The sequence below is a fragment of the Coregonus clupeaformis genome, chromosome 3, assembly GCF_020615455.1.
Source record: "Coregonus clupeaformis isolate EN_2021a chromosome 3, ASM2061545v1, whole genome shotgun sequence".
Taxonomy (NCBI): domain Eukaryota; kingdom Metazoa; phylum Chordata; class Actinopteri; order Salmoniformes; family Salmonidae; genus Coregonus; species Coregonus clupeaformis.
In genome coordinates this window covers 19,226,679-19,249,595 of record NC_059194.1, presented here as the reverse complement: position 1 = coordinate 19,249,595, position 22,917 = coordinate 19,226,679, and the positions used below count along the sequence as shown (strand labels likewise).

At 41.3% G+C, this 22,917-nt stretch overlaps 1 protein-coding gene across 1 annotated transcript; it reads left to right on the top strand.

The window, feature by feature from the left end:
- Window positions 1-462: 462 nt before the first annotated feature.
- On the top strand, window positions 463-22,440 carry gpm6aa (glycoprotein M6Aa). Its single transcript, XM_041850608.2, has 7 exons — window positions 463-905; window positions 16,957-17,149; window positions 17,528-17,684; window positions 18,167-18,320; window positions 18,492-18,568; window positions 18,778-18,843; window positions 20,547-22,440. Exons 1-7 carry the CDS (start codon window positions 869-871, stop codon window positions 20,697-20,699), a joined length of 837 nt encoding a protein of 278 aa, XP_041706542.1. The 5' UTR covers window positions 463-868; the 3' UTR covers window positions 20,700-22,440.
- Window positions 22,441-22,917: the final 477 nt, after the last annotated feature.

Below are 22,917 nucleotides of genomic sequence, written 5' to 3'. Positions count from 1 at the left end.
ATAAATTCATTAAAAATCCTACAATGTAATTTTCAGGATTTTTTTTCCTCATTTTGTCTGTCATAGTTGACGTATACCTATGATGAAAATTACAGGCCTCTCTCATCTTTTTAAGTGGGAGAACTTGCACAATTGGTGGCTGACTAAATACTTTTTTTCCCCACTGTATATGATAAGGGTCCCATGACAACTCCTTGTGATAATCAAATTGAACCTGGATGATGAATATGATTATGAGAATTCCGTTTTGGATCTCTGAAAGTATTTTTTTTCAGTTAAGGAGAAGGTTCACTTAATGCAGTAGAACATAGCCAAGAGGGCTGACAGGCTTAACCATTCTCTCTGAAAAAATAGGGGTTATGCGGGTGGGCTGGGTATGGGAGTGTTGGACACCTCTAAAGAAACACCCCTCCACCTGGTCTCAGGGTAAAGGGATGTTTTCAAGGCTGAGCCGATGTTTCTACCATTACCTCTCTGCTTTCTGTTTTCTGACCACCTGCGCCTGCTAGCTCCCTTCCTGCAAACATACTTATTCCTGCATACTGAGACCACCCTTTTTCCCTCACCACCCCTCGTATTCTCCACTGTTGAGACCAGGTTTTCAGCACTTGCCAGAGCGGCTTGCGATGGACAGCTCTGTGAAGACGCACTAATCTCTCTCATGAATCAACGGCACGACCACTTGAATTAAATCTCTGCTGACAAGCGGTCTCAACACGAAGTAGAGAGAGAGAGAGAGCGAGGAGAGAGAGAGAGAGAGAGAGAGAGAGAGAGAGAGACTTCTGTGGAGTTCTCAGCCGACAACACACACAGAAACAGGGTTTTGAGCTATTGTCTCATCATTTGCTCTACATCTAGAATAGCCAAGATGGAAGAAGATATGGATGAGCGGCAGACTCAGAAAGGTAAGGAAAGATAAGTCTCTTTTATATTTAGATGGTTGGATTGAGATTCCATTTGAGTGAAATCCTTCCCTAATTTATTTGTCTGTGTCAGTGAAGTACTTATGCAGAAAGGATTGAGAAAATATTTGATTAATACTCTTGGTATAAAAGAGCATCTGTTTGAGTTGTTCCTTTGTCCATTGAGTGTCTGCTTGACTAAAGTGTGTGTGTGTGTGTGTGTGTGTGTGTGTGTTGTCTGCTGTCGAAATAGTCAGAGGGGTGTGAACTGCCTCTGTGAGCGTTGACTGTGAAAGCACAGGGAGGATTGTCTTTGTCCACGGGCGTCTCGGTAAGGCTCTCCCATGCCTGTCGAAATGGCTCAGGGGAACATTGAAGACGAGACCTCGAGCCAGTCCCCTTTCACTAATAAAACCATTGTATCCAGACTATATGCATGTCCAGCTATTGTATTAAAATCAAAGCGCTTTCATTATTTCAGCAGAAAAAAAAGCTTCAGGATTTGACGCATGTGAAGATTCCTCTCTTGTGCATATGCATGCAGGGTATGTTGTTTGCTTTGTGCAAAGGGGTTGCCATTTATAATGCAAACCCACCCCTTCACCAGTGTTGAAGAAGTGTAGGCTTGAGTGGAAAATAGCAGTGCATAAATACATTGATGTTTACAAGCAGTTGGTTTGAATTAGCATTCTTCCATATTAATTCAAATGCTCACTGGATGAAGAAAAATGCTATCGTTCTCTCCGCTCTTAGGTGTATTTCTCTCCCTCCACTCCTCCTCCTCCTTCCTTCCTTCATTTTTACCCTCCTTCCCAGGTTCTGTGCATACGAAAGGGCTTAATATTTCTGTTCTTCTTTTCTTCCCTCCTTCCTCTCCTTCCTGGAAACCAGTGCTTCACAGGCATGAGGGAGAGCTGAAACAGTTGCCATGGCACTGGCCAAGTCTGGTCATTATCCCCGCAGACACTCTGCTCTCTGTTCTGTTCCTGCAGATTACATTTTGGTATCCTGGACACACAGTTTACACAGTGCCTGTGTGCGTGTGTTTGTGTGCGTGTTTGTGTGCGTGTTTGTGTGCGTGTTTGAGTGTCATGGATGGTCGTTTACCTACACTCTTAGAAAAAAAGGTGCTATCTAGAACTTACAAGGGTTTTTCGGCTGTCCCCATCGGAGAACCCTTTGAAGAACCCTTGTTGGTTCCAGGTAGAACCCTGCTGGTTCCAAGTAGAACCGTTTTGGGTTCCATTTATAACCCTTTCCACAGAGGTTCCTACATGGAACACAAAATGGTTCTACCTGGAACCAAATAGGGTTTTACCTGGAACCAAAAATGGTTATCCTATGGGGACAGCCGAAGAACCCTTTTGAGTGTATAAATAATTACATGTACTACAAAGTAATAGGTCTTTATTGTCTGGTAAGATGTTACCACTATTGGTGGCTGTAATATAATATTGGTTCAGGAATTCTGTTTTCACACTATGGTCCATGACTCTTTGAGACTAAGATGTCTCCAACCTGTGGGATGACTACCGGAAATTTCTTGATAGCAGTTTTGATTGAATACCCATCAGTCTCCATTACTTGGTGTGTACTCGCGCTCTCTGTGTGAATTCTACATCCTGGAAGTCTAATCTGTCACATCATATAGTTGGCCATCTACATCAATGCTCACCCAACTGAAAGAGACTAGCATGCAGACTGAACATGCATGTCTCTAGTACACCATGCCCATTCATTTGGGTGAAGGCCTCGTTAGTCTATCTATAATTACTTAGCCAAGCACTCATTACACTACTAGTGCTGCGGCCCCACTTGCCCAAAGGTGGCTAACTGGCACATCTCTTCTCCATCAAATTTGTAAAGTTATAAATAAAACATGGCGCTAAAGCAGCTTGGCTGAGTACTGCTCCCCATTAACGCTCTTCTTGTTTATTGCTTCCTCTCTGAAACAACACACAGACTGATGAACTTCAGTTGCCAACTCCTATTGTTCTACAACGTGCTAAACCATAACAATGATCATAGGAGTTGGATACAGAACAATCAGGTCTGGGACCAGGCTACTGAAGTTCAGCTAGGGGCACATAGAAGTCTAGTGCTTGAAACAAGATGATTTTACCCTCCTGTTTCCAATTATGAAGTCTGAATGCATGAATAGTGAACAATGCCATTTAATAGGTTGGCCTACATGCTGCTATGCCTGCTACAGTATGTGCAGTGTGTCTTGCCCACTAGCAAATCATGGAATTTTGGTTCTCTGTTGATATTTGCCATTTAGTTCCTCCATGCAAACCTTAGCCCTAAAACCACCCCCTAAACAGAAAAGGCATCAACCTCAAACAAACATCAAATTGCCCCAAAATTGTCATGACATTTCAAGTATTGACACAAGGAAAATACATTTCACTATACAAAGCTAGAATAGCCATATTGAGGGGGACTTGGGTATGCTCTCACAGTATTACCCTCACAGTGAGGTAATGTGCTTTATGTTATTCATCTTTTAATAACAGTAATATATGCAGCCATAAATAAACCTATTATTTGGCAACCACCAAAACGACAATGAGTTATAACTATTTAATAATGATTCATAAACTACATATCATCTAATGTTGATCTATAAACTACTTATAAAACCACAACCCCTCATCAACAGCACTTCTTAATATTAATGTAAAGTATTACCAAGTTATAGATTACACCTTACTGTTATATTAAGGGTTCTAAGTCTCTTGTCGCTTGTCACTTGGTTGAGACAATTATTCACATGACCACTGTAAAGTCTACTGAGCTGAAAGGCTGGCTTAAGAGCACATGAAAGGGGAGATTTAACACCCTCCTGGGAGTTAGGACAATTAATGACTTGGGGCTTCCGCCGTTAGAGGGCCTCTCAAATGGCTTTATGATGTTTTTTTTATGTTTTCTTAGATGACGAGTTCATTTCAGTTTTAATTTCCGTGGCGTTGTGGAGATTATGTAATAAAATGTAATAACTTGAAAACAAACTCCTGTATGGTAACACTGCTCCTGTAGCATTGTTTCTAGTCTGAACTGAAGTCCTTGATCTTTTAGCAGTCATGCCACCTAGCTTTTACCATGCATTATATATAAATCTGAGCAACTCTCAGGGAGAAGCAGCATCAAACAGTTATGCTTTTATCTAGTAGTTATTTTATAGTCTACTGTATGAGACCTACAGTGAGGGAAAAAAGTATTTGATCCCCTGCTGATTTTGTACGTTTGCCCACTGACAAAGACATGATCAGTCTATACTTTTAATGGTAGGTTTATTTGAACAGTGAGAGACAGAATAACAACAAGAAAATCCAGAAAAAATCATGTCAAAAATGTTATAAATTGACTTGCATTTTAATGAGGGAAATAAGTATTTGACCCCTCTGCAAAACATGACTTAGTACTTGGTGGCAAAACCCTTGTTGGCAATCACAGAGGTCAGACGTTTCTTGTAGTTGGCCAACAGGTTTGCACATATCTCAGGAGGGATTTTGTCCCACTCCTCTTTGCAGATCTTCTCCAAGTCATTAAGGTTTCGAGGCTGACGTTTGGCAACTCGAACCTTCAGCTCCCTCCACAGATTTTCTGTGGGATTATGGTCTGGAGACTGGCTAGGCCACTCCAGGACCTTAATGTGCTTCTTCTTAAGCCACTCCATTGTTGCCTTGGCCGTGTGTTTTGGGTCATTGTCATGCTGGAATACCCATCCACGACCCATTTTCAATGCCCTGGCTGAGGGAAGGAGGTTCTCACCCAAGATTTGACGGTACATGGCCCCGTCCATCCTCCCTTTGATGCGGTGAAGTTGTCCTGTCCCCTTAGCAGAAAAACACCCCCAAAGCATAATGTTTCCACCTCCATGTTTGACGGTGGGGATGGTGTTCTTGGGGTCATAGGTAGCATTCCTCCTCCTCCAAACACGGCGATTTGAGTTGATGCCAAAGAGCTCGATTTTGGTCTCATCTGACCACAACACTTTCACCCAGTTCTCCTCTGAATCATTCAGATGTTCATTGGCAAACTTCAGACGGGCCTGTATATGTGCTTTCTTGAGCAGGGGGACCTTGCAGGCGCTGCAGGATTTCAGTCCTTCACAGCGTAGTGGGTTACCAATTGTTTTCTTGGTGACTATGGTCCCAGCTGCCTTGAGATCATTGACAAGATCCTCCCGTGTAGTTCTGGGCTGATTCCTCACCGTTCTCATGATCATTGCAACTCCACGAGGTGAGATCTTGCATGGAGCCCCAGGCCGAGGGAGATTGACAGTTATTTTGTGTTTATTCCATTTGCGATTAATCGAACCAACTGTTGTCACCTTCTCACCAAGCTGCTTGGCGATGGTCCATTACATATTTAAGAGGACAAGCAGATGTAAGTGCACTTTCTCTGGGCCATTCCTCCAGCAACTGTCACCTCCTATGTGGACATCCGTTATGTGTGGCCAGAGCTCTATAGGTCGTCTGTAGCCCTGTCCTGGCATTAGCGGCACCATGGACTAGCCAGGGGGCTACCATGGGAGAAGAGTAAAAATGTAATGCACCTACTGTACAGAACATGACACTGTATGATTTTCAGACACAACATGACTGTACATGCAAATTAAAAACTGTATTTTATACCTCTCACTGCTGCTTTGTAAATCCTCAAAATAACAATAGACACCCCCAAATAGTTTGCATCACATTTAGTTTTACCGTTAACAAATGGTTACAAAATCTATTTCAGTTGTTATTTGACAGGTATTGATCATCTTACGTTTAATCTTCTGTTACTGTGTCTTGCTACTAATGTTACAGATCTATTTTGGCTGTCAAATGGAAGAGGCTAAGCTTTTTTAGCAACCAAAAGCAACCAATTTGGATTCACAATCCTCCCACAGCCTGAGGTGTATAGCATTATGATAGTGTCCATACCATAGAGATCTTATAATTCACTAGAGTGGTTTTGGCATCCAGGTAACATGACAAAAAAAATAAAATCTTTCTAGAAACTGATCAAATATAGGAAAATATTGTATTACAGGATCTCTATGGTCCATACGCCTTCCTCTTTCCTCCTCCTCAGACTGCAAATCTCAGATTATGACTCTCTTCAGCTGTTAGCCAAATATAGCGCTTCATGCTACGTGCCAGAAGTCACCAACATCAACAGAGAGCAAACCCAATGCCCCAAAATTAAACGGCATAATTAAAACTCATTTGTTTTGTCAAAAACGTTAAATGAAATCATAATCTTCTGTCCAAGTAGCATGATATTGAGGAATACATTCCACTTCAAGCAGCATTTGTGATGACAGGTACTCACGTGACTGCTCCAGCTCTGAATGGAAAATTGAGTAAGGCCCACCTGTTAGGATTGCCTTGGCCAAGGCAGGGTATTAGTTATTCTGTTCAACCTGGCTGAGTTTTATTGCCAATGTATGATAATGTGATCAGGAGTCAAGGCTCAAGAGAGGGAACATTCCAAGGCAAATTGGAATTCTTGGAATCAATCAGATTATTACTAAAAACATGAATTCAAGTAGGGAAGCCATAATACAGGTATTCCATTGCTGTCATATATGTAATGTAATGTAATGAAATATGCAATCTGCAAGTGGGCGAGAAGGGGCAATACAACTCATTGATAGAATAAAAGCAGATTATTTTATCCCATAAACTGGACATGTGTGTCAAGATGCAACATTACAAATGTTGAGTCCATCTGATTTGGGTTGTAACATTCCAATGTTTTGGGGGGGGGTGAACGGTATAGGGAAAGCGAACGGCGAGACACGTACTCTTCCGACATTCACAGACTGAAACATCCCCACTGCTTAGTGTTGGCCTATTTTCCCCTACTCCGCCCCCCATGGACGTCTCCAGGCCACCAGATCTAATGAACTTCATCAAATGTGAACACACCCCAAGCCATTCTAACTTTTTCTCTTTGAATCTCCCCCCTTCATTTTATATTTAATGGCCCCCTAATTTGAAGGTGTCATACGAATAAAGTTCAAGAACAAAGTTCGGTCATCATGAGATAAATATAAAAGACTATGTCATTGTTGACCATTAGCCACCTTTGGAGGAATGCTTTACTAATGCCAATCTGTAAAAACAACAGTTAATTTCACGTTTCTGTTATGCTTGTCTCCAAGAAAAACTGTAGCCTAGTCTCAGTTCTGTTTGTGCCATCATGACAGCTCCGTGTCATTTTAGTCATGATGACACAAACAGACTGGAGCCCAGGTTAGAAAAACTGGTCTTGTTGTAAATACATTGCTAGAGAGAGTGAATGGTCCCTTTCATAACATATACCCACCTTAACTGACTCTGGGCCAGTTGATACCCAACAAGTTCCACAACACACTCAACCATATTCCACTGTGAACATGATCAATTGGAACCCCAGTGGCAGCTCATTAAACAGGCATATTTCTCATCCCAGGTAATGTAACAGTAATGCAGCCGCCGTAAATAATGGATGGAAGTGGTTGGCGCTGTGCTGTTACTGTCCTGTTGGTGCTAAATTATGGATCAAGCATCAAGTGGCTCTTTCAATCAATTCACACTAGTTGTCATTTTCACTAGCCTAGCGTCAACACTCACACAGATTGAGTCAGGAATCTCAAGTTCAGTGTAAGTCTGTGAAAAGGCTGGTAATTAGACTGTTATGATGGGAGGAGTTGCTGTTGTTTCCAGTGGAGAATTGTTGAACTTGTTAGAAAACAAAAGTGCCATGCAAATGTCTGATTATAACCAGATCTGGTTCTCAATGAATCCCTAAGACTTCATACATATAACATTAAATGCCAATATGGCCACCAGTACTACCGCCCAATGCCCTGGCAACAAAGAACCATGTGAGTTTTGAACAATTCTGATATTGTCAAATATTTCTATTTTTTTCCCATAGTTTTTATAATGATTCATGAAGTCCACAAATTTTTTTCAAAAAACACCAGTGGCAGTCGGTGCCGTTTAAGATGAGGGAGGAATTAATTTAATGAGCATGGCCTTATTTCTATTACAGCATATTCGATGACTGTCATTCATATTCCATTCACCCAGCTCAATGTAACATCGATAGGTTTATGCTACCACATGATACTCAAATTTTCCCTATAACCATCATGAGGCCTATGAATCAACGTTTATAACGTAGGTGCACAGGGTTAACAGACAGTGACACATTCAATACCGCCTAGCACACTCTTGCCTGCATCTAGCTGATCTAGGGTATAATCATTAGTCCAACAGTTGCAAACGAGAGTTTTGATTGGACAAATTCAGGTATGTTTATCCACGTTTCGTTCTGTTTGCTTGTTTAAGAAACGTTTTTCAACAGAATCGGCGGAATGAATACACCTCTGATCACACGCAAACACAGTTAACTTTCATAGTAGCCACATTCAAACAGCATGATCACTTTGCTCGTTGCATAATTCCTTCTCGCATCTACGCGCTATCCTACTCTCACCTTTTCCCTTCGCTTGTGGATGTCAGTGCACAACACATCAGCTGTCTGTGACCAGGCAAAAATAACTTTCTAAGCCAAACCTTCATATCATAACCGCTAAACTCTACACACAGCCTACATCATTGGAACCATATTAGCTCATGTTATAGTCAATATAGCTAATAGAACCCGCTACAATCATGCAGTACAGTGTACAGTCAGCAAGCAGTTTAGTAGTTACACCGGCGGGCCCTGGTGGCAATTAATTAATAAAACCAAAAGCTTACCTTGACTTGGAAGAGTTCCAGCTAGCTAACCAGATGTTTGAGTAGGCTAAACTATCTAGCTGCATTTGCTAGCTGAGTAAGTGAAAGTGAAAAAAATACAAGGAAACATCTCTCTCTCTCTCTCTCTCTCTCTCTCTCTCTCTCTCTCTCTCTCTCTCTCTCTCTCTCTCTCTCTTTCTCTCTCTCTCTGGCTTCTTCATTTTTTAAAATTAATTTGTTCAAAACTGTACAACTATTGTCTTTCTCTCTCTTTGAGTCAACTACTCACCACATTGTATGCACTGCAGCGTTAGCTAGCTGTAGCTTATGCTTTCAGTACTAGATTCATTCTCTGATCCTTTGATTGGGTGGACAACATGTCAGTTCATGCTGCAGGAGTTCTGATACGTTGGAGGACGTCCTCCAGAAGTTGTCATAATTACTGTGTAAGTCTATGGAAGGGGGTGAGAACCATGAGTCTCCTCGGTTTTGTATTGAAGTCAATGTACCCAGAGGAGGACGGAAACTAGGTGTCCTCCGACTACACCATGGCGCTATCCTACAGAGTGCTGTTGAGGCTACTGTAGACCATTATTTTTCTGAAATTCACTGAGGAGGATGGTCCTCCCCTTTCTCCTCTGAGGAGCCTCCACTGAAATGCGCATATATGGTTCTTCGTCCATAGGATTCTATTATATTTTGGGCACACAATCATCAACATTATTCATACAATGTATTGATTATTAACCCTGTAGACTCGATGTCTGCACCTTGAGTCATCTTGGGTATGAAGTTACAAGCTTGGCACACCTGTATTTGGGTAGTTTCTCCCATTCTTCTCTGCAAAGGGAAGCACAGACGCGAGCTGCCCAGTGACACTAAAGGATTGACAGCCGTCCCATATAGATTCCAAAATAGTTGGGAAGAGATTTTTGACGTACCGATTCCATGGCATAGTGTTTATGAATTGATACGCAAACGAAGTCGGATTCAAAACTTCGAATTTTTCAATTTCAATTATTATATAAAATTCTTGCTTCCAATAGAATGTTATTTATATGGGGGATACAATCTTCACAGCTCTGCAGATTTTGCTGCGAAGAGACAGAATCATTAGATCATTTGTTTTGTTACTGTCCTTTTGTAGCTTGTTTTTGGACACAGGTCCAGGAATGGCTAAAGGATTGCAATATTTACCTGGAGCTGATCGTGGACTACAGGAAAAGGAGGGCCGAACAGGCCCCCATTCTCATCGACGGGGCTGCGGTGGAGCAGGTTGAGAGCTTCAAGTTCCTTGGTGTACACATCACCAACAAACTAACCTGGTCCAAGCACACCAAGACAGTCGTGAAGAGGGCATGACAAAACATATTCCCCCTAAGGAGACTGAAAATATTTGGCATGGGTCCTCAGGTCCTCAAAAGGTTCTACAGCTAAACCATTGGGTAGTGTGTACGGCCCAGTACATCACTGGGGCCAAGCTTCCTGCCATCCAGGACCTCTATACCAGGCGGTGGCAGAGGAAGGCCATAAAAATTGTCAAAGACTCCAGCCACCCTAGTCATAGACTGTTCTCTCTGCTACCGTAAGGCAAGCGGTACCGGAGCACCAAGTCTAGGTCCAAGAGGCTTCTAAACAGCTTCTACCCCCAAGCCATAAGACTCCTGAACATCTAATCAAATGGCTACCCAGACAATTTGCATTGCCCCCACCCCCTCTTTTACGCTGCTGCTACTCTGTGTTTATTATTTATTCATAGTAACTTTAATAACTCTACCTACATGTACATTTTACCTCAATTACCTCGACTAACCAGTGCCCCCGCACATTGACTCGGTACCGGTACCCCCTGTACATAGCATCGCTATTGTTCTTTTTACTGCTGCTCTTTAATTATTTGTTACATTTATTTCGTATTATTTTATATTGCATTTCTTTGTGTGATTTTTTTTGCTATTCTTTCTTAAAACTGCACTGTTGGTTAAGGGCTTGTAAGTAAGCATTTCACTGTAAGGTCTACACCGGTTGTATTCGGCGCATGTGACAAGTAATATTCATTTTATTTTATTTTATTTGAGATCCTCTCAAGCTCTGCAGGTTGGATGGGGAGCGTTGCTGCACAGCAATTTTCAGGTCTCTACAGAGATGTTCGATCAGGTTCAAGTCAGGGCTCTGGCTGGGCCACTCAAGGACATTCGGAGACTTGTCCTGAAGCCACTCCTGCGTTGTCTTGGCTGTGTGCTTAGGGTCGTTGTCCTGTTAGAAGGTGAACCTTCGCCCCAGTCTGAGGTCATGAGTGCTCTGAGCGCTCTGGAGCAGGTTTTCATCAAGGATCTCTCTGTACATTGGTCCGTTCTTTCCCTCGATCCTGACTAGTCTCCCAGTCCCTGCCGCTGAAAAATATCCCTCAGCGTGATGCTGCCATCACCAAAGGGATGGTATTGGCCAGGTGATGAGTGGTGCCTGGTTTCGTCCGGACGTGATGCTTGCTCCGTTTGGCTGAGCGGCCAGTGGTAGGAAGAGTGTTGGTGGTTCCAATCTTCTTCAATTTAAGAATGATGGAGGCCACTGTGTTCTTGGTGATCTTCAATGCTGCAGAAATATTTGGTACCCTTCCCCAGATCTGTGCCTCGACACAATCCTGTCTCGGAAATCTACGGACAATTCCTCATGGCTTGGTTTTAGCTCTGACATGCACTGTCAACTGTGGGACCTTATATAGACAGGTGTGTGCCTTTCCAAATCATGCCCAATCAATTGGATTTACCACAGGTGGACTCCAATCAAGTTGTAGAAACATCTCAAGGATGATCAATGGAAACAGGACACACTTGAGCTCAATTTCGAGTCTCATAGCAAAGGATCTAAATGCTTACAGTACCAGTCAAAAGTTTGGACACATACTCATTCAAGGGTTTTTCTTTATTTTTTACTATTTTCTACATTGTAGAATAATAGTGAAGACATCAAAACTATGAAATAACACATGGAATCATGTAGTAAACAGAAATGTGTTAAACAAATCAAAATATATGTTATATTTGAGATTCTTCAAATAGCCACCCTTTGCCTTGATGACAGCTTTGCACACTCTTAGCATTCTCTCAACCAGCTTCACCTGGAATGCTTTTCCAACAGTCTTGAAGGAGTTCCCACATATGCTGAGCACTTGTTGGCTGCTTTTCCTTCACTCTGCGGTCCGACTCAATTGGGTTGAGGTCGGGGGATTGTGGAGGCCAGGTCATCTGATGCAGCACTCCATCACTCTCCTTCTTGGTAAAATAGCCCTTATACAGCCTGGAGGTTTGTTGGTTTATTGTCCTGTTGAAAAACAAATGGTAGTCCCACTAAGCCCAAACCAGATGGGATGGCATATCGCTGCAGAATGCTGTGGTAGCCATGCTGGTTAAGTGTGCCTTGAATTCTAAATAAATCACAGAGAGTGTCACCAGCAAAGCACCCCCACACCATAACACCTCCTCTTCCATGCTTCACGGTGGGAAATACACATGCGGAGATCATCCTTTCACCCACACCGCGTCTCGCAAAGACACGGCCGTTGGAACCAAAAAACTCCAGCCCAAAGGACAGATTTCCATTGCTTGTGTTTCTTGGCCCAAGCAAGTCTCTTCTTCTTATTGGTGTCCTTTAGTAGTGGTTTCTTTGCAGCAATTCGACCATGAAGGCCTGATTCACACAGTCCCCTCTGAACAGTTGATGTTGAGATGTGTCTGTTACTTGAACTCTGTGTAGCATTTATTTGGGCTGCAATTTCTGAGGCAGGTAACTCTAATGAACTTATCCTCTGCAGCAGGGGTAACTCTGGGTCTTCCCTTCCTGTGGCGGTCCTCATGAGAGCCAGTTTCATCATTGATGGTTTATTCGACTGCACTTGAGGAAGGAAGGCCATAAAAATTGTGAAAGACGGCAAGCGGTACAGGAGCGCCAAGTCTAGGTCAAAAAGGCTTCTCAACAGCTTCTACCCCCAAGCCATAAGACTCCTGAACAGCTAGTCATGGCTACCCGGACTATTTGCACTGCACCCCCACCCCCACCCCCACCCCATCTTTTTACGCTGCTGCTACTCTGTTAATTATTTATGCATAGTCACTTTAACTCTACCCACATGTACGTATTACCTCAACTACCTCAACTAGCCGGAGCCCCCGCACATTGACTCTGCACCGGTACCCCCCTGTATATAGCCTCCCTACTGTTATTTTATTTGACTTCTGCTCTTTTTTTCTCAACACTTTTTTGTTGTTGTTGTTTTATTTTACTTTTTTATTAAGAAATAAATGCATTGTTGGTTAAGGGCTGTAAGTAAGCATTTCACGGTAATGTCTACACCTGTTGTATTCAGTGCATGTGGCAAATACAATTTTATTTGATTTGATTTGTGTCCAAACTTTTGACTGGTACTGTATGTAAATAATTTATTTCTGTTTTTTATTTTCTATACATTTCAAAAAACCTGTTTTCGCTTTGTCAGTATGGTGTGCAGATTGATGAGGAAAAAATTGAACTTTATCCATTTTAGAATAAGGCTGTCACATAACAAAATGTTCTGAATGCACTGTATATGGAAGTAGTTTAGTGCCAAAATTCCTGTTGATGTATTTTTGCTATGGGCTAATAGCAGTAAGGCCAAATTCAATGTTTCATAAAATATATTTTTATAGATATTTTTTGATACCTAAATGGAATTACCATCCTAAAGCAATTCCATATGTTCGCTTAGTAGAACCACCCCCCTATCTATTGCCTTACTGACAATTGTTTTTATTCATATACTTCCATTTACCAGCCAATCATGAAGACCCCTCCATGGAGATCAAACTCTAACCAATCCAATTTGTATTTTCTATTTGTATTTATCCCCATTAGCTGCTGCCAAGGCAGACACTACTCTTCCAGGAAAATTATGCAGTTATATACAATTTAAAATATTACTTGACATTACATTTCATAACACTTTCACAACACATTAAATGTGTTCCCTCAGGCCACTACTCTACTACCACATATCTACAATACAAAATCCAGGTGTACTGTAAGGGTTGGTGTGAAGTGTGACCCAGGTAGGATAGACAGTAGGCAGTAGGCAGAGATGTTGAAACAAGGATCTTTACTGGTGGTCCCAAAACCAGGATACAAAATAATGGACTTGTCACTAAAGGAGGAGCAAATTGGTCTCCAAAAACAGGCTGACAGCAAACATACGAAATGCTAACTATGACTGAAAACAACAATGAAACAGGGAGAACACTTCTCAAGTACCTGTACATACGTCTCGCGATCAGACACTGATTAGTACTGTTTGGCATCGAGAACTCTTTATCCACGATATAGCGTGGTCTCCTGTAGCTCAGTTGGTAGAGCATGACGCTTGCAACGCCAGGGTTGTGGGTTCGTTTCCCACGGGGGGCCAGTATGAAAATGTATGCACTCACTAACTGTAAGTCGCTCTGGATGAGAGCGTCTGCTAAATGACTAAAATGTGTAAAGCCGTAACATATACGTTTTTCCATCAGCAGACTATGATCGATAATGTCAAAAGCCGCACTGAAGTCTAACAAAACAGCTCCCACAATCTTTCTATCATCAATTTCTCTGAGCCAATCATCAGTAATTTGTGTAAGTGCGGTGCTTGTTGAATGTCCTTCCCTATAAGCGTGCTGAAAGTCTGTTGTCAATTTGTTTACAGTTAAATAGCATTGTATCTGGTCAAACACAATTTTCTCCAAAAGTTTACTAATGGTTGGTAACCGGCTGATTGGTCAGCTATTTGAGCCAGTAAAGGGGGATTTACTATTTTTGGGTAGCGGAATTACTTTTGCTTACATTTACATTTTAGTCATTTAGCAGACGCTCTTATCCAGAGCGACTTACAGTTAGTGATTATTTTATTTTTTAATACTGGCCCCCCGTGGGAATCGAACCCACAACCCTGGCGTTGCAAACGCCATGCTCTATCAATTGAGCTACATCCCTGCCGGCCATTCCCTCCCCTACCCTGGACAACGCTGGGCCAATTGTGCACCGCCCATGAGTCTCCCGGTCGCGGCCGGCTGCAACAGAGCCTGGATTCGAACCAGGATCTCTAGTGGCACAGTTAGCACTGCGATGCAGTGCCTTAGACCACTGCGCCACTCAGCCCTCCAGGTCTGAGGACACACACTTTCCAGTAGGCTTAGATTGAACATATGGCAAATAGGAGTGGCAATATCGTTCGCTTATATCCTCAGTAATTTTCAATCCTAGTTTCAAGTTGTGGCTTGTCATTGTTGATAGACAACAATAATCTTTTCACAAAAACCCATAATCAATAAAAAACATAATTATTTTTCCAGCCTCTCCTTATTGCTCTGTGTTCACCTCGATCACACCCATATCCATCGCGGATGCCATGGCAACTCTATCCCATATAGCTTTAATCTTCATAGTCAGGTCCCAGGGATATTATATCAGTATATGTTGTGCTTAATGATCTATAGTTCACACCACCGCTTATTAACTCTGCCCAGTCATAAGCAACTGCAACTGCAGTGCATCATTATTTATTCCAATGGCATTCCTATACATCGTCAACACTATGTAAAACCTGTATAGTTTCAATGTTTTTTGTGTGTTTTTTTTTGTGGATAGATCAGCTTTAATATTGTAGATAGATTGTGGCTTCCATCAATGTAATTGTCTGCATCATTTCCAATCCCCATATATATTTTTTAAATATATATGTATTATTTTAAATATACATATTTCTAAATATATTTTCCTTATTTATTATTTCAATGTGTTGTGGCTTTGTAATAATAATTAGACACAACTTTCGTAATACACCTCAAATAAATGTGTCCTCCATTTAGCAGTCATACAGTATCTAAATAATGCATAAGTATGCCTAATAAAACCTTCATAACGAACATGACACGACTCATTAACATCAATGAGCAATTAAATCACATGCCCTCAAGACAGCAGAGTGCTCTCTGTTACAGCTAGGCACACTTTTTGTCACCCATTCCCACGTAAAGGGACGAGAGCCCCGCAAATTGAAATATCATAGCTGGGAAACGATGGGATTCGGGCCTGATGACGTGACAACACTGGTGGTGGATTACATCTGGAGAATGGCTAGGATGAGGAAAATGTGAAATCATGTGAAAGCGTGTTTTTGGAACACTTCACGTGTGATTGGATGATTTCACATGTATAGTTTCATGTTATGTTGCTTTATATGTTGTCACATATTATCACATTAACTTCACATAAGATCCCATGTGATCACATGTGTTTTTGGAACACTTAACATGTGTTCACAGGCTGAAGCAGAGGTAGATATCTAGCCTACTTGCTATTCCAGTCACAGTCTGTGTAGAAACAGATGCAGAGCGTGGAGGAAGAGGGCTATTGCTATCGCATTGCAGCGTGACGGAAAATCGACACGAGGCGTGATAGAGGAGATGGCAGCTAAATGACTGCTTGGCTGCGATGAGGGAGATGTCATTGATTGGTATCTCTGAGAATTACAATAAAAGTAGATTTGGCTCGGTTTTTAAGACTTTTTCTTTTTGAATGGGAAACTTGAGCGGGGATTGAATGTGGATGAATGGGGAATAATTAATCAAGGGTTCTAATGGTGATGTAGAGGCACTGGAGGAAATTCTCCAGTTGTATGAGTGTGAAATTACATTTGTGCATTTCATTAGTGCTGCTCATTGATTTGGGGAGCATATTTCAGAGTGCACTGGGAGGAGAGGAAATACTATTTGACTCAATATCAGCTCATATCTGGCCATGAAAAAGAGTGAGGTTCACTAATGAAATTGGATTGGGACAAACCTGATGCATATTGCATTAGTCTGAAACAAAGTTAAGCATGTATGACATGCATTTGTAGAGTATGTTGGGATAGCAGCCGTTAGGATGAAGGATGAACTCACTGTCCAGACCACTCCCCTCAAACACATACACAAACACTAACATACAGTAACACTTCAATGGGATTGTGATGCTGTTCTAATATGGTCACCGCATTTTGTAGAAACACAACGATCCAGTCAAATTCACCCAGACATCCCGCCCACAGACACTTAGACTGAGGCAGTCTCACACACACTCATGCAACAGCATAATTTTAGTGGTTGTGGTGGTGATATAAAGGCCTTGTACTGACCACAGCTTAGTCTGATTGATTCCTCTCAAGATTTCTTCCAGCATTCTCAACCAGTGCTCTCTGTTGTCCAGAGATTTACTGTATATAGTGAACATTCCCTTCTGTCTTTCACGATGTCTGAATGTCTCTCTTCTCTCTGTGTGCTCAGGATGCCTGGAGTGCTGTATCAAATGCCTGGGCGGCATCCCGTACCCATCACTCATCGCTACAATCCTGCTGTACGCCGGGGTGGCGCTGTTCTGCGGCTGCGGGCACGAGGCCCTCTCCGGGACCGTCACCATCCTGCAGAACTACTTTGAGGTGGTCAGAGGACCCGTGGATTCCCTTGATGTGTTCACCATGTGAGTAGGCTACACACGTAACACACCTATGACCTACACTGGAAACATTCAAGACACACTGTTGTGTATCACCTGAAAGCTCTCTGTACTTTAGAAGAACCTGCATTGCAGATAGGCTAGATAAGACCAACATTGTATTCTGGTGAAAGCACACTGTCTCGATTTAAAATGGGTTTCAAATTAGTCACTTGTATATTTATTGTGTGAATACACGATTCAATATAACTACATGGTATCTATAGAACTTCATGATAAGTTTGACCAAACAGAGTTACAGAGGGTGTATAAATGTGTTTTTAATGCAAAATAACAATGAAACAACAATGTCATAACTGTACATTACAGTTGTTTTCACACACTTTTCCCTTTTCCTTCCAGCATTGACATCATTAAATATGTAATCTATGGCATCGCCTCAGCGTTCTTTGTCTACGGCATTCTGCTGATGGTGGAGGGCTTCTTTACCAGCGGAGCCATTAAGGACCTGTATGGAGACTTCAAGATCACCACCTGTGGACGTTGTGTCAGTGCTTGGGTAAGGGGTAATTAATCACTGAATGATGAAGTTTACTGACCTTCAAGAGTATCTGGTAACGTTTTCTATGAACGACCTGTGTGTAATGTGATGTCCCTAAGGGACAAAGTAGCTTTTAAAATGGTAGTGCCATCAATCACAATATTGTAGCTCAAATTTGACTATTCTGTGTAAAGGGCAGAATGTAGCCCTCTCTCTGAGTACCCCCATCCGTTCCACTTTCTATTCCAGTACTGGCACACCTGTTTCAAGTGGCCAATCATCAAGTCCAAGTGGAATTAAGTGTGCTAGTACTGGAATAGATCAAAAAGTGGAATGTGGGGTACTTGAGGAGAGGTTTGGGAAACACAGTTATAGATTCAGTCACAATAAATCCTGATGGGAAATACTAACACCTCCTAATGTTATTCCTAATTCACTTGACACGAGGTATAAAAATTGCAACCTGGAATCTAAAGAGTCTCCCCTATCCTATGTCTTAGTTCATCATGCTGACGTACATCTTCATGCTGACTTGGCTCGGGGTGACAGCGTTCACCTCCCTCCCCGTCTTCATCTACTTCAACATCTGGAACATTTGCCAAAACACCACCTTTCCGGAGGGAGTCACTCTGTGCCTGGACCCGCGCCACTATGGTAAGGATTCATGATATACAGTAGTTGGGTTTACTGCTTCTCTCTGGGTAGTTTCAAACATATTACCCATGAATGTTGCATAGACATCTGTGGTATAGATATTCTGAGATAAATCAAAACTAATATGCAAATGTCAGAATGGCCTATTGAAATGTTCTCCTCTCTTTTCAGGTATTGTGCCAATTGAGGAGGGGAAGACTGTATGCACTGGATCTGACAAGTTTTACAAAATGTGTGAATCAAATGAGGTAGGTGATAAAAATCACTTAACATATATTTAATAAATGATGTGATACTTGGTTTCAACATTTCAAAGTTCAAAAGCTTTTGCAAAATGAACATTTACATGTAACATCAATGAATGTTTTGAGCAATGCAGATAGGTCTTTTACAGGTTCACTGTGGTTTTCATGGGGAAGCCTGACTAACGTTTTCCTTTCCTTTGTCTTTGATAAAGCTGGACATGACATTCCACCTGTTTGTTTGTTCACTGGCTGGTGCTGGAGCAGCTGTCATTGCTATGGTAAGACACAAAAACAGATTACTTTTCTATCTCTGTTGATATAGCTGATGGTACAGCTTTGATTTATATCCATTTGAGGGCAATATCACATCTAATGGACCATGTAATCTTTATATGAACGGCTGAGATCTGTACAGATCACTGTATAGATTATATCTCATGTTCCTCATATGAGAAAATAGGAATCAGACATGTCAGTGATTTTCCCCTGCACTAGTTTTTATTTAACTAGTCCATACACAAAAAAATGGTTCTGATTTGACATGGCCATTTTGAAAATGACAGTAATAGGTCAAATACAAGTTGTAATGGGGTAAACCAAATGTTGTGTTTTAATGGGCTCGGTTGATTTCTGTAGCTGAAATCTGTTTTGCTGTAGGCCTATGGGAATGGATGGGGAGGCAGTATTTTTAGTGATCCAATTTACATTTCAGTCATTTAGCAGACGCTCTTATCCAGAGCGACTTACAATTAGTGAGTGCATACATTTTTCATACTGGCCCCCATGGGAAACAAACCCACAACCCTTGCGTTGCAAGTGCCATGCTCTACGAACTGAGCTACAGGAGGCAGTATTTGGCGCAGTGGTGAGACAAGGTTTTTCTTTGGCCCAGAGATGCTAGGCATGTCACAGCGTTGTCATGGAAACTGGGAGAAGAAAGGCCCGGAGCTTGTTGAAAACATCTCTCAGTAATTTGTGAGGAGCCATTTTCTAAGAAAGAGAATGTGGTCATCGTTAGTCAAAGATGATTGTGCAAATTGCAGTGAGACATTGCCTCCCATTTTAACAAAACAAATGGCTAGGAAACAGACGCCCACCAACAGAAGCGTGGCAGTAAAAAAAGGATACTACAATGTTAAAAAAGAATCAAAGCAAGTCTGATTTCTCTCTCATGATGAACTGAAAAGGTGTTGATGCATTGAACAATGCATGGTCCTTCCATTTTAGCTGATTATTTAACTGATTACTAAAACAAATTACTAATGATCAAAATCAAATACGACATGAGATGTTAAACAGAATGGATGCAGTCTTTTCACGATTCCAAGTCCTCACAGCTGAGACCGCAGCTTTTGTTGGAATCCTTAAGAACCAGTAAATTGGTCTTTGTGTAGATTTAAATCCATTAGCTTCTTATATTGACCATGATTCAGTGTGAAAGTTGTGGCAAAGTAACAACCACAGTAATTTAAGCAAAATACATTCACAATGACAATGTGTCTCCATGAACCTTTGCTGCCATGGAAACCCTGGGTACTGCCGACTTCTTCTATTGTACTGCCACCTGCTGGCATGTCAGTGAAACACACCATTGTGAATTGAAAATTAAAGATTTCAGAATTTGAGACATTGTTTTTCACCTCTAGTATACTTAATTTAACTCATTTTCCAGCTTTAATTAAGGCTGTGGGCCACAATAATAGCACTTTATATTTCTGCAGATGATGTCATGATGTGAAAATCCATAGAGATCCTATTAAATTACTAATATTCTAATTCCTCATTCTATGTTCTCCATTAAGACGGTATCATGAAATCTGTAGTGATAATACAATATATAAATATGGTACACTTTCTTCAATTTCTTGACAGGCATTAATCTTTCCCTAATGGATGTCAGTGGAAAAGTGAAAGACCAATCATTTGCGGCTTTTGATTTTTCTCCCTGACTGAACTTGTGGGTGACTCATCTCTGTTTCAGATCCACTACCTGATGGTGCTGTCGGCCAACTGGGCCTACGTGAAGGACGCGTGCAGGATGCAAAAGTACGAGGACACCAAGTCCAAGGAGGAGCAGGAGCTCCACGACATCCACTCCACCCGCTCCAAGGAGCGTCTCAACGCCTACACCTAAGGCCAGCGTGAGGCCTGGCCCTGTCCCCCTGCCCCCCTGCCCCTCCATCTCCACCATCCCCTTTAAAGAGGGGGGTGGGTGGCGCCTGGGGTCCTCGCCACCGCTGATGTCACTGGTGCGTCATATGACAAAGTGGTCCGGGGTACCCTCACACAACCCCCCCAAACAGCATTTCAGATGATGAGCCCTATTACCTCTCTCATGGACTGTATTATGATGATGATGATGATGATGATGATGATGATGATGATGATTTCCTGTATTATTATGGCTTTTATAGTAGTTGGTAGTTCAGTACTTAGTATAATTGGAAGTAGCTAGCAGAAGTATTTTTCATATACTTTTTTACTTTGGAGAATTTATTTGGATTTGTATGAGTTTGTAGTTTTATTAAGTGTCACATATCCCCCTGTATTATTTATTTATCTTCAGTTTTGAGGCGGTCAGTTGGGGCTTAAAGGGTTTCAAGCACATTTATCATGTTTGTGTGTCTATATAGATCTCATTTTGAAGCACTACGTACATGGATGGGTGATCGGTGTTGAAGACTAAAATATTTTTGTCTGTTCCACATTGGTTCAATGTAATTTCATTGAAATGACGTGGAAACAACGTTGATTTAACCAATGTGTGCCCAGCGGGAAGCCTGTTAAACAGGAAACACTTAATTCATTATCAAAGAAGAAATTAGTTGCCAATATGATAAACAATGGATTATTTTATTACAATATGAGGCATCTTGCCAATTTAAAGCTATGTATCTAAGGACTGTGAATGATTCCATCGTCTTTAATCATATGCCAGACAAGCACATGAAAACATGTTCTCATACCCCCATTTTTATTTCATAAAGTTGAACTTTATAAATACAAGTATGAAAAAAGTTTTTGCAGATTTCTGCACTGCATATATTGAGATATAAATGCATACTTTGGTCCTATATGTTAAGCACTTCAAATTCAGGACAATTCATAAGAGAATAAAAATAAGTTACTGTGGTTTAATTCACTATTAATCGCTAAGTCTTACAAAAATATTGACGCAAAAAAATGGGTTTTCATGTAAAATTTCACTTTTTGGTAGATTTATCAGACTTAAGAAAAGTGTGTGTCACAGTAAGTTATTTTGTTTATGACAGTAAAAGTCGGATTGTCTTGCTTACACATCAATATGCCATAGGACTCCGAAGGTGGCCTACCATTTCATTGCCTGGCAATATTTGTTTTGTCAGTATTTCTAAGAGCTAGTTTTGTGCACTTATTTGACCATTTCTGTGCTCTCTCTAGGTGTAAGCTCATTTGTGTTCAACTCAGAGTTGGATAACTGTACTGTTAGGTAAAGACTGTGAATGTAGATGTTTTTCGTGGCATGGACACTTTTTTTAACACTTTGGCTGTCAACCTTTTGTTTATATGTGCAGTACTAAACCCCCCACGGTAACAGCATTAGGCTACTGATATTAGACGCTAGTGTTTGAGTTGTGTCTGTTTAGTTTGTGATGAGTTTTCAACCATGTCTTGAACTGATTCTTGTACCAACTTTGCTTCTGACCTGACAATGCTTTCAGCTTTCTCCTCGTACTAGTCATTTGTACTTTCACAAAGAATGCTTACTTACATAGTAACATTCTCTTAATTGAATCTGTTTTATACATACATGTGCCAACAGCTTGAAGTGGCTTTCTGACCTGTAGGATCAAAATTTGCTTGCATAAATAAACATCACTTTATTCCCTGTGAAACACTCTGCAGTGTTCTTATTGCTATAACTGTTCCTTTAAGTATTGTAATTTCCAATGACCAATTAGATTGGGGTAAGAGTTAGGGTTACTGCAGTAAGTACAGTATAACATTGAGTAATTACAAACAGAAAATAGTGTGTACAGGTTACTGCCAAAATAAAGGAAACACTTGAGTAAATGAAGGATACAAAGTATATTGAAAGCACGGCTTCCAACATGTGCGGTTCCTGAGGTAATTAAACAATTTACATCCCATCATGCTTAGGGTAATGTATAAAATGTCCAGTTGCCCATTATTTTGTCTACCATGGCTAGAAGAAGAGATCTCTGTGACTTTGAAATAGGGGGCTCATAGACGCATAGCAGCGCCTGAGACAGTGTTTTCCACCACCATCAACAAAACACAAAATGATGGAATTTCTCGTTGAAGAATGGTGTCGCATCCCTCCAATAGAGTTCCAGACACTTGTAGAATCT

Bases quoted from the DNA above. Each gene is read 5' to 3' on its own strand.
- gpm6aa (XM_041850608.2), top strand. From the start codon at position 869: ATGGAAGAAGATATGGATGAGCGGCAGACTCAGAAAG. The intron at 18,569-18,777 runs GTAGGTGATAAA...TCTTTGATAAAG, and splicing joins AAATGTGTGAATCAAATGAG to CTGGACATGACATTCCACCT. The intron at 18,844-20,546 runs GTAAGACACAAA...TCTCTGTTTCAG, and splicing joins GAGCAGCTGTCATTGCTATG to ATCCACTACCTGATGGTGCT.